Raw genomic sequence first — 12,199 nt, 5'->3', positions numbered from 1 at the left:
AGATGGCCAACAGACACATGAAATGATGCTCAACATCACTCATCATCAGGGAAGTAAAAATCAAAGCCACGCTGAGATACCACCTCATGCCAGTCAGAGCAGCTAAAATGAACAAATCAGGAAAACACAGATGCTGGCAAGGATGTGGAGAAACGGGAACCCTCTTGCACTGCTAATGGATTCATGCAAACTGGTGCAGCCGCTCTGGAAAACAGTGTGGAGGTTCCTCAAAAAATTAAAAATAGAACTACCCTATGACCCAGCAATAGCACTGCTAGGAATTTAACCAAGGGATACAGGAGTGCTGATGTATAGGGGCACTTGTACCCCAATGTTTATAGCAACACTTTCAACAATAGCCAAATTATGGAAAGAGCCTAAATATCCATCAGCTGATGAATGGATAAAGAAACTGTGTTTATGTACACAATGGAATACTACGTGGCAATGAGAAAGAACGAAATCTAGCCATCTGAAGCAACATGGATGGAACTGGAGGGTATTATGCTAAGTGAAATAAGTCAGAGAAAGATACCATATGTTTTCACTCATACGTGGATCTTGAGAAACTTAACAGAAGACCATGGGGGAGGGGAAGGGGGAAAAGTTACAAACAGAGAGGGAGGGAGGCAAACCATAAGAGACTCTTAAAAACTGAGAATAAACTGAGGGTTGGTGGAGGAGAGGGGCAAGTGGGTGATGGGCATTGACAAGGGATGAGCTCATTGTTGGGATGAGCACTGGGTGTTGTATGGAAACCAATTTGACAATAAATTATATTAAAAAAAAAAGTAAAAGATTCAGAAAGGAAAACCCAGTGAAACACTGGGCATCTTTAGTGAGAACAATTAGGGGAAGAAAGTGGGTGATCATAACTATTACATACAGAATTAGAATATGGTTGGTTTTAATTTCACAGTTTCTAGAAGCCTAAGTTTTTGTGCACAGCTCTGCCTACATGATAATAAGAAATAAAAGGTAAATGTTGTCATTCTAGCTATACAACCAGTCAATTCCATGAAGAAAAAGATCAAACCAGCAGTTTGAACTTATCAAACTGGTGAGGTCAGAAGCTCCCCTCTGTACCAAGCTCGCGCTGGGGGCCTCCCCTCCCTGCCGGCTCTCTAGACTTTCAGGCTGGCCTCACAATTCCAACACTTGTTTTATCAGATCTTAGAGACCTCCTAAGGTGAGGGATCTTGGCTTCTCTCTGAGTCCTATTTACTGCCCGTGGCAATGGCCTACACAGAATGAGAACTCTACAAATACTGACTGAAAAGACAAATACAAAAATAAAGGTTTGCTTTATTGAGCTGTAGCCACTCTGAACTGCATTAACTCTTTAGAGCGTCCAAGAAGTCTGTCAGAGAAAGGTATGTGATCTCTGACTCTGGAACTTTATTTTGAAAGAATGATCTTGGTGGCACACCCGTTTGTTTAGAACCTTCAATTCTTGGGTGTCAGATCAAATGAAATTATGCCCATGGAGGTTATTGAGAAATTATATGGTGCTCCAAAGTGGTTTTCAAATATAAAGGCTTTTTCTCTCCTCACCAAAATATTAAGTATAGCGTTAGTGGTTGAGACCTCTTTCCATTTCCATACCCAAGCTGGCAGGTAACAAAGGCATTACAAAGCCTAGATCTGGGGGGTGGGTGCCCTCTAGGGAACAGGGTTGCTCAGAAGGGAAAACAGGCCCTGTTAACCCCTGGGAGGAAGCTTGTTCCCATTCATATCCCTCCTTCAAGTGATTTGTAACAAGGTAACAGTTGGAAACGTGACCAATCATTTTAATAGAATAAAGAATTTTTTTAAATGTGTATCTTTTATATGTCATGAATAGGAAACACTGCTGTTAATTAATGTGGTCAGAAACTTGCTATCTGAGTCCCCATCAGTGAGCAGAGACCTTCCCACTTTGCCTGGAGCATCTGAGCCCCGTGGGTCACTGATTCAGAGAAGCAGCTTCCAGTTCCAGCTAGGTGCAGAGCCCCAAGCAGGGGTTTTCAGATTTAGCCTCCACAAATTTAAGTTTATTGTGTCAAAGGAAACTGGACCCTGAGTGCACTTTTCAGCTCAGGTTTGATGTGAACCCCTTTACATACAACCCTGCGCTGCTCTGAGCCCGTCAAAACCCCACATCGCTTAAATTTTACCTAAACTTCACCCTTTTCCCCCCAAATCCTCTGATAATCTTGCCTCTTCTTTTCTTTAGGTGGTTCTTCTGGTACATGGTCTCCCTTACAGGAGAGCAAGTTAGCAAACCTCATTTTGTTGGGGCTACAGGCAGTGGGGTGTCGGAGAGGGAGGGCTTGTTTGATGTCCAGGAATTTAGGGAGCCAGGTGACACCACACTGGTAGCTTGAAACTGGCCACAGTGGGAGGATTTACCCCATGAAAACTCAAGTACTAAAATCAGAGGTCTCCCCAGTCCCTGAAGGGTGACCGTTAACCATTTACCACCATACCACTGGTGGTGGGGAGCTGCTGGTGGTCTTTACCAGAAGTGCTTTCTCAAAGCTGACCTCTGGGGCTGTGAAGAGCCTCGCACGCTGTGCCCGTTCCCAAACTCAAGGATGTAAAGTGGCTGTGAGAAGACAAGCCTGTCACTGCAGTTACACGGAATCCGACCTGCTCTCCCTACCTGTCACAGATGTGGGAAGAGTGTTGGCCTTTTTCAGCTGTTCCCTGCGCTCAAGCCTGGATGCTGCAGTCTCCGGCTTCTTCTCCTCCAGCTGTGGGCTGTGCTTGTGCAAGGAGCCCGCTCTGCTGATACTGCTGCTTCCAGGCTGCAGGATGACACCGACCTGGGTGGGCAGAGAGTCAGGGCAAGTGTGTGTTCAACCTCAGGACATGGAAAGACTGACCGTGCAAGGCCTTGGGGGGGCTTCTGCCTGCCAGCCCCCAACCTCCGCCTCTAAAGGAGAAACGGGACTGCACTTGGGAGCAATGTGTGGCCAACCATGACGCCAGCCATGGAGCAGCTCAAGACAAAGGTCCCAAAAGAGGGAAAGCCACTTTTGTAGGAGTCCCAGTGAACAGACTATAAAATCAGGGCCACAGAGCAAGACTCCTGATTCTTCTCCCAACTCACTGCTCAGATGCATTCACTTTCCTATTTCTCACATAACTGCAGTGTGTGTGGATCACTGCTAATAATCACGGACTCTACCAAATCAGGTTAACCTGAGAGCACAAGGAAACCAAACAAAATTACTACTTGAAAACACTTCTATGGTTTAATGGTTGTCAATTTATTTACTGCTCTACCCTAAGCATTCACCACTCCCAGCTAGCTTTTTTTTTTTTAAACCCTTGTGACCTACCTAAAAGACAAGCCAAACTTGAGAAGGAAAAGTTAAAGCTGAAGACCAGGCTACTCACGTTCTCTCTGGAGAGCTTTTCTGCCTGTTTGGCCTCCCTGGCTTGCTTCCTCTCCTCTCGAGTAGCTTGCTGCTCCCGAAACCCCTTCTGTTTCTGCAGTGCTAAAGTTATCCACAGTGGCTGCGCAGTTTCAACCTTCTCTGCAAGTTTGGAGCCATCTAACGAGTGCCTGCTCTGAAGAACAGGCTTTTCTGGGGACAAAAAAAGACTGCTGTTACGATTTATATGATGTATCTGGGGGCATCTGGCTGGCTCAGTTGGTAGAGCTGTGGCTCATGATCTAGGAGTCATGACTTCGAGCCCCACATTGGGCGCAGAAATTAAACTTTAAAAAAAAATTAAAAAGCAGTATACATTTGGTCTTCATGCCCATTTCTAGAACACAGTAAAACCCTTGGAATTTCCTAAGTGATGAGAGCATAAGGTGTCCCTCATTCCATTAATGAGATGACTTTGGGACCATCCTTAAGGCTGGGGGCTGGTTGCACTGATGCCCGAGGGACTTCTCTGGGTGGAGAGGTAATATTTCTTATCAACAGAAAAATAGAAGTCTTTTCCTTCCCTCAAAATGGGACTAGAAATACAATCTCCAGTGTCAGAAAATCTCAAGCCTACAGGGGACCCAGGCTGCTATTTGATTTGTTATTCTTATTTACTGCTTTATTTAACCCTTTCCCAAACATCCTACCCAGTGTATGAAAGAGGTAAAAAGGGTGCTGCTCTATCTATCCCGTGAGACTGCTGAGGGCAGTGGGGCTCTGAGGAATGCAGTAGGAAACTGTGATTTTGGTCCAATGCTCTCTTTTGACAGAGTGAGTATGAGGGGCCACAGCAATCCAGTGCGGTGCCCCAGGTCACCCAGCGGCTAGTGCACAGGCTGAAGTTTGAGCCTAGGACTTCTGACTTCCAGTCTGAGCTTTTCCTGTGGTTGACTGTCTTGCCTATGCAATGGGGTAAACACACTTCACAGGTGGCTGTAATCAGAGGTTGAGTAACTGGACTCTTAAATTGAGCAGCCCTGGGCTTGACCTTGTGTGACCTTACAAAAGCTACTTAGCTTCTCTAAGGTCTTCTAATCCATAAAGTGGAGATGACAATGGCACATGCCTCATCAGACTGCCGTGAAGATTAAGAGATCCTGGGTATCATACTAACCCGACAGTTGGCAGATAGGAACCACTCTACAAAAGTGACCTGTTCTTACTATTTATGTCTATGAGAATCATCCCCTTCTTTTCCTCACGTAAAAATTAAGCCCTTTTATAGATAACCATTCCAGCAATGAGTCCTTTACTACCTCAAATGAAAAGGGCTCACTATAGACCTGTTCTTTGGAAATTCACTACAAGTTTACACATTGATGATCCAGGACCTTACCAACCAGGGCTCCCATCGATTTGACTTTTTATTGAGGAGAAAGAACCAAAGTAAAATCAAATTAAGAATTCAAGCACAAAAAGGAGGCAGATTCTGCTTTTCTATACCTTTAGACCTATAATACTCTACAAAGAGAATTCCTATTTACAATGAGTCTTGGTCATTATGCTCTCCCTAATCATCAAATAAAGTTTCAGCTATGATCTAACACAGTAAAGAAAAGTGACACATTTCAGAAGTATTAAAAAAAAAACCCTGAAAGGTATTTTTAGTTAATTGTTAGTTAACAAAACAAAAACAAAAACAAAAAATACAAATACACTAGACCCTTGAACAACATGGGTTTGAATTGGCCAAGTCTACTTACACACGGGTTTTTTTTGTTTGTTTTGTTTTGAGAGAGAGAGAGCGAGCGAGCATGCGAGTGGGTGAGACGGGCAGAGGGAGAAAGAGAAACTTAAGCATGCTCCATGCCCAACGAGGAGCCCAACGTGGGACTCAATCCCATGTGATCCCAGAATTACGACTTGAGCTGAAATCAAGAATTGGTCACTCAACCCACTGAGCCACCCAGGCTCCCCTATGCAGCTTTTGTTTTGTTTTGTTTTTACAAATACAGTACAGTACTGTAAATGTATTTTCTCTTCCTTATGGTCTTCTTAATAAGATTTTCTTTTCTCTAGCTTACTTTATTGTAAGAATACAGTATTTAGCATATATAACATACAAAATATGAGTTACTCGACTATATTATCAGGAAGGCTTCCACTAGGCTATTACTAGTTAAGTTCTGGGGGAGTCAAAGGGATTTTGACTACACAGGAAGGTAGCACCCCTGACCCCCATGATGTTCAAGGGTTGACTCTATTCACCACTTCAAGCATTCTGCTTAACTGAGAGGCTTTACACACAGGAAATAATTTAAGTTTTGTTCTACTCCAGGGCAGTGTAACACCTGTTTGGAAAATGTCTGAAACCAAACTGCCAAGATCCAAATGATTTCCATTTAAAGTTATTATGTAGGGGCTATTATGTATCAGTTGGTTAAGCATATAACTTTGGCTGAGGTCATGATCTCACAGTTCGTGAGTTCAAGCCCCATGTCAGGCTCTGTGCTGACAGCTCAGAGCCTGGAGCCTGCTTCAGATTCTGTGTCTCCCTCTCTCTCTGCCACTCCCCTGCTTGCTCGTGCTCGCTCTCTCTCAAAAATAAATAAACATTAAAAAAAATTTAAAGCTATTATGTAAAAGGGAATCCTACACTAAACATTCCACCTGAACTTGCCTGGAAAGGTCATTAAAACAACTGGCCAGTTTCCTGCCAACAATTCTGACCAGCATTTTATCACAAGGGTCAAAGTACCTTTAAAGTAGAATTGCCTACTTTTTTTTTTATTTGAAAAGATAAATCGTTAGCCAGATTTTTATTTCCTTAGAACTGTGGTTTGAATAGCACATCCTGGAGTTATGACCAGACTTTAGAAAGGCTGTAACACAATATATGTAAAGGGCCTAACAGGTCTGGACTGTAGCTGGGGATCAATAAACAGAAAATGTTTTAGGATGTTAAAATGTGGCTCCTGTCTGAATTTCAGCCCAGGATGCCCAAAGGTCTTCAACAAATAATGGCACCGATTCCCACATCCTGAAGTAAAAGTTCTAGATCACTTACTTGGGGCAGACCCACGAAGTGGCCAAACAGCTACCACAGGGTCATAGAAAAATCAGAGTTGAAGTGGAAGAAGCCAAGGTAAAATATCTGTTTAAACCTATTCTCTCACATTCTAAACCCAGCGGACAAGGGGAACCACAGCCCACTCCAATTCCCTCCTTCAGGTTCTGGGGACATGAACCAGTGCATCCTGCCCTTATAGGGTTTTAACCACTGCTCCCAAAGGTCAGTTCTGGGAGAAAGGGCCACTTAATATCTGTTCCACCCGCCACAAGGAGGTGGGAATTTTGGAATGAGACAACATCTGCAATAGAAGTGCTAGAGGGCAAACACAGGAGGACACAGGAGGGTTATCACAGCGGAGTTATGTCCACCGTTGTTTCAGTGACCTTTACCTTAAATGTATATGATGCTCCAGGTGTTTTAGCTAATAACGGCACTACAGGGTCACAATTAACAAATAAAGTTGGAGGTCCAGGCTTAATATTTTTATTCTGATGGGGTGTTCAGTCAAACATGTTTGGCCAGCGTGGCCTAGAGTGAGCAGGAAGACCCCAGTGGTCTTTAGACAGCACCCACGGGCATGTGGTCTTTGCTTTCATGCTGCTTTTCTACCAAGTAAAGAAAAATTCAATTAGCAGAGCCTGACAGCCCAGAATCTGGATACTGGGGAAGAAAACAGGGGCACTGCCAGTTTTGGGTAGAAAATTATAATGATCAAAAGGGCTTCCCTAAGAGAAAGAAGCACAGCAGAGAGCTATTTCTTCCGGGAGAAGATAAGGAGAGTGAGAGAGTCCTCCAGACAGTGAGAGGGACTTGGATGATCATAAAAGCTACTGACACAAAGGCTAATGTCAAAACTGAAAATGGGGGTTCCAATTCAGGATGGTGACATAGGAGGGTCCTGCACCCCTCCCCGATATGCAGCTATATATGGAACAATTCCCTTTTAAAAAAAAATCCAAAAACCAGCTGAACAACTATGCAATGGGTGAATGAGAAAAACTCCACACAGAAGGAGGTTGGAGAGGGTGAGACACAATTTCACCATAAACCCACCCCCTGTACAGCAATCCATAACTCCGAGGGAACTCACAACGGTCAGCTTCTCCTTGAGGAACAAAAGGTTTGGATTCCACACCTGGGGCCCCAACTTTTAAGACTTTCACCAGAGGGACGGGCCCCCAGACACCTAGCTCTGAAAGTCAATGGGGATTGCAAACATGAGTCCCACAAGGCTTTAGGGAACTAAGGGTCAGCTTAAATTAATTAATTTATTTTTCTGAGAGAGATAGCAAGCAGGGAAGGGGGAGAGAGAGAGAGAGAAAGGGAGACAGAGAATCCCAAGCAGGTTCCATGCTGTCAGTGCAGAGCCCGATGCAATTGCATGTTTTCCAAGCTGCTGCATAGTTATTCCTAAACCAACTTATTTGAAAGATGACAATTTATTATACTGAACTATCCATTTTCATTCACTGCACTAAATTGCAATTAAAAAAAATTTTTTTTAAATTTATTTTGAGAGAGAGAAAGAGAGGGAGGGGCAAAGGAGAAGGAGAGAGAGAATGATGAAAATGGGCTCCTCAGCAGGACAAACAGAAATCACTAGGGAGAAATGGTCCGGAAGCGTGATCTACATGCTGGTCTAAGGCGTGGTTAAAAAGGACAATAAGGTCTTCCATAAGGCAAGTAACCAAACCACTATTGCTCAGGAAACAGCTCTTTTCTCCGCAAAAATCACCCTAAATCTAAACAATTAAACACAAGAGAAGGCTTGCAGCATTTCCTAATAAACCTCAGGGGAGAGTTTCTCTGATACATGCAAGTAACTTCCTGGAATATGACCCAAACTTTACTTCAACAAAACAGAAAAGAAAAAGAATTAGATGAAGGTTCTCAGGGACCCCAAAGCCAATCCAAGTGATCACTGAACTGTCCCAAACCTATAGTCTGAAGAAACACGAGGGGCAGCCTTGAGTGAGGGCAGCTCTAAGATTTCTTTTTAAAAGGCTTCACAGTGGTAAGCTGGTGGGGGCAGGGACGCATCTGCACAGCATTTTGCATAAAACTGAGCCAAAGTCAATCATTCACACAGAAGCTCCCAAGGCCCATGCTGCTGCTGAAAGTCCCCTAACCTCCCACCTTAGTGCCTTTACTGCCCAGAGCTAGAACGCAGACTAGTCTAGAAAACCCCAGTCTTATCATCACTGTGAGGCTCCTTCATAAGGATTAAGGGCTTCTTTGTTAATTAGGACTGTATTTCAATGTCCGTTGTCAACTGAAAGTGTGTTAGTCTAAGTGTCAGCACCTGGAACTTATTACTTCTGTAAGTATCATTAACAGTATGAGCTGCAGGAAGGTAGCACAGTCAGCATTTCCAAAATTCTAAAGGAGCAGAAAAAGAAAAGGGCCTCAATATGACTTATGACAGAGAAGGGACGTGCTCCCACACTAGCCCTGCTTCCAGCTCCGGGCAGTTGTGGCTTCTGCCAGGACACAGACAAGCTGGACAGAGGCAGGGGGCACCTACCCATACCTACCTTTCCTCCCGGCCTCAGGGGTTTGGGAAGGCTTTTCTGGCCGAGCAGCAGACAGGGCCGAGGAACCAAGTTTCCTCGCTGTTTCTACAACTTCCTCCTCATCCCTCTTGTGTGCCTTCCTTTTCTCTGGGGGTGGCGGTGACCGCGGCCAGAGGTCCCTGCTCTCCTGACCCTCCTTGCATGGCTCGCCAGGCTCCGGGTCTGGCTTCCCTGCCCGGCGGGCCAGCAGCTCTACCAGGTAGGGCCTGCTCAGTTTGGAGAGTGGGGAGGAGGGGGGAGTCTGACCGGCAGGCTTGGGAGCCAGGGCTGGCTTCTGTACCAATGGCATTTTGTTTGCCACCTTGTCGTGCTCTGCAACTGGCTGAGGCCCCAGCTGGGCTGCAGGAGAAGAGTGTACTCTTTCAGCAGAGTTCTTCCAGGTGGACAGGGCTTGCTTTCTCTCAGGGGTTAGGGACAGGCCATGCTTGAGGGCCACACCCTCTGTCTCTTTCTCTCCTTTTGTGCTTCCTGGTACAGGTGGCCCACCATCAGCACTGTCCCCGGTGCTGCTGTGCCTTTTCTTCTTCTTTTGTTCTGTCTGTTGGTCACAGTGGAAGCGCAAGGAGTAGTTGGTCCTTCTCAATTTTATCCCAAACGGTGAGGCTTTTTCCTCTTGACCAGGCGTTGCGGGGTCTGCCTTTCCTATACCACTGATGGTCTCACTGTCCAAAATGATCATGGGCTCTGCATGGGCCACTGCTTTCTGTAGAGGGTAAGGAGGGCTTGGAACAAGGAAAGATGGGAGGTCTTTGGCAAATTTGCATCCCTCTGTGCTGTCTGCTGGCTCCAGTTTCTCTGTACCCTTTGGGTGCTCATAAGTAGCCAGGGGCTGGGGAGCTGACCCATCATTGGGTCCCAGCACAGGTCTTTTTCTAATGCTCTCTGCTTCTGTGTTAGGTTTGGAGGTCTCGGTGCCACCATCTGAGAATTTCTGCCAAGCAGGCATAATAGAGAATTTTGCATTTACTGGGGGGATCCTCCGGAGGTTCCCGCGGGAATCACAACGGCCCCTGGGAGTGTGCTCATCACCTGGCCGAGACTGGTCTCTATCAACGCGCTGCTCACTCTCTGTGTTCTTCAGAATTCTGGACCGAATGGAAGCCCATTCGGCTAGTGCAGCCACACTGCTTGGAGACTCCTGGGGGGGCCTGGCCTTCCCGCTCCCTGACCGGGGGTCGACAGATGCTCGGGGTGGGTTCTCCAGGGCAGGGACATCCACGTGCTTCTTTTCTTCTGACAAGCCCAGGAGAGACTTGCATGCTGTGTCCTTGATCTGGCTCAGGTTAACGGCCGGGCCACAGAGCTGTGCTCCCGTGACCAGAATGGCTGTGTGGGGGACACTTAGGGAGGAGGGCAAGGCATGGGAGGCCGGGCTGGCTCTGGGGGTCTTCGGCTCCTGGGGGGCAGAGGCAAGTCCCGCGTCCTTCAGGGGCGTCACTGGGCTCAGATTGACTTTGGGGAAGAGAATCTGCTTCCCTCCGGATGACACCTGGAAAGTATAGGGCCTGGGCGTGGTCTGCCTCTCATCCACTTCCTGCCACCGAAGTTCCTCCACCTTCCTGTCTTTTTCTGGAGCGGCAGCTTCCTTCTTTTCCCCGGCAGCCAGCGTCTCTTCTACCTTCGCCTCTTGTTTCCGGGGAGGCTGCATGTTAGCTTCTTGTCTCTTTTCCTGACGTGCACGACGACCATGCCCGGGAAAATCCCCGCCTTGTGCCTGCTGCTCTCCGCATGGCTCAGCCTCCTGGCTCTGCTTCTCGCAAATCCTTGACTCCTCAGAGTGTTCTCTTTGCTTCTCGGGTTGCAGGTGCTCTCGTTTGCCTGATTTGTCTGCAAAGTCCACCTGAACTGGGCTCCTTGAGCTCCTTTCCACGTCCAGTGGCTGCCACCTCTCCTCTTGCACACTCGCTGCTTCTCGACCTTCCGCTTCCTGCTGCCTCTGCGCCTCCACTTCCTCCCGCTTTCCCTGTTCTGCCCTTCTCTCTGCTGCTGCCTCCTCCTCCCATCGCTGCTCCTCCTGCAGGCGCTGCTCCTCCTGCAGGCGAAGCTTCTCCTCTCGTTGCCGCTGCTCCTCCTCCTGCTGCCTCTTCTCCTCTCGTTCTCGATGCTCCTCCTCTTCCCGCCTCCACTGCTGCTGCTCCTCCAGCCGCCTCTGCTCCTCCTCCAGACTCTGCTGTTCCTCCTGCAGCCGCAGCTCCTCCTCCCTTTGCCGCTGCTGCTCCTCCTCCTCCCTTTGTTGCTGCTCTTCGGCCTCCAACTGCTTCTGTTCCTCCAGCTCCTTCAACTCTCTTTCCTCTTGTTCTTCCTGCTGCTTCTCGGCCTCCTGCCCGCTCCACACCGCCTGCTCTTCCTGCTGTGTGCGTGGCGGCTGCTCTTGGGCCTCCAGGTGCCTTCCTTCCTCTTGTTCTCTCCGCTCTTGGCCTTGGACACCTTGCCCTTCCAGTCTCTGCCTCTCCTCTTGGTGCTGCCTCTTTTCTGCCTCCAGCTGTAGCTCTGCCTCGTCTCCCTCCTCGTCCTCGCCTACCTCCTCCAAGAGCTCTTGCCTTCTGTTCTCTTCCCAAAGCCTCCTCTCCAGGGCCTGGAGTCTCTGCTCTTCCAGACGTCTCCTCTCGGCTGCTTCAGCCTTTTGCCGTTTGCACTTGGCCTCAAGTTCTAGCCAGTATTCTTCTTGGCATCTCTTCTCTTCTTCAGAGTCCAGCAGCTCTGGCTCCTCCTCATGCCAAATTGGTCTGCCTTCTCCAGGGTGTCCGTTCTGGTCCAGGGACAGCTGACCCGGAAGGCTACCTTGTTCATGCAGTCGATCCTAACATTGGTAAGGACAAAATAATTAGCCTTTTCCTTTTGCACAGGCAACCATTACCCACCCTATTCACAATGTCGGTGACCCTCTTAATCTCAAGAGAAAGTGCAGTTGTTCCTAAGTATAGAGATAGGTACACCCAGGCCAGCACAGCAAGAGTAAATTGTGAGAGTGGAGGAAAACATATCACCTTCATGTTTACTCCACGGCCCTTTTATTGGTCATTCTCAAATGCCTTTTGCTTAATACAAATGAATAAAAAGAGAAAAACCAATAGCCCAGCCTTAGAAAGATGAGAAAAAATGAGAGCTGATGTCCCCTGAAATTTGTGACGTCAAAGTCCACACCAGTCAAACTGAAGAACCTTTGGCAGAGCCACGGTAGGAGAGCT

At 47.2% G+C, this 12,199-nt stretch overlaps 1 protein-coding gene across 2 annotated transcripts in view; it reads right to left on the bottom strand.

Moving 5' to 3' along the window:
• The window catches only part of CRACD (capping protein inhibiting regulator of actin dynamics), a 58,197-nt gene that overhangs the window by 6,244 nt on the left and 39,754 nt on the right, over positions 1–12,199 (bottom strand). For both annotated transcript variants that reach the window (XM_049630501.1, XM_049630500.1), the window contains 3 exons: positions 8,973–11,811; positions 3,385–3,575; positions 2,645–2,807 (listed from right to left, as the gene is read on the bottom strand). In XM_049630501.1, coding sequence (XP_049486458.1) covers positions 2,645–2,807; positions 3,385–3,575; positions 8,973–11,811 — 3,193 coding nt within the window. The remainder of the gene's footprint in view (positions 1–2,644; positions 2,808–3,384; positions 3,576–8,972; positions 11,812–12,199) is intronic.

This window comes from Panthera uncia, chromosome B1 (assembly GCF_023721935.1).
Source record: "Panthera uncia isolate 11264 chromosome B1, Puncia_PCG_1.0, whole genome shotgun sequence".
Lineage (NCBI taxonomy): Eukaryota > Metazoa > Chordata > Mammalia > Carnivora > Felidae > Panthera > Panthera uncia.
Note: the sequence above shows the minus strand (reverse complement) of the source record. Positions and strands in the feature narration are given on the sequence as shown.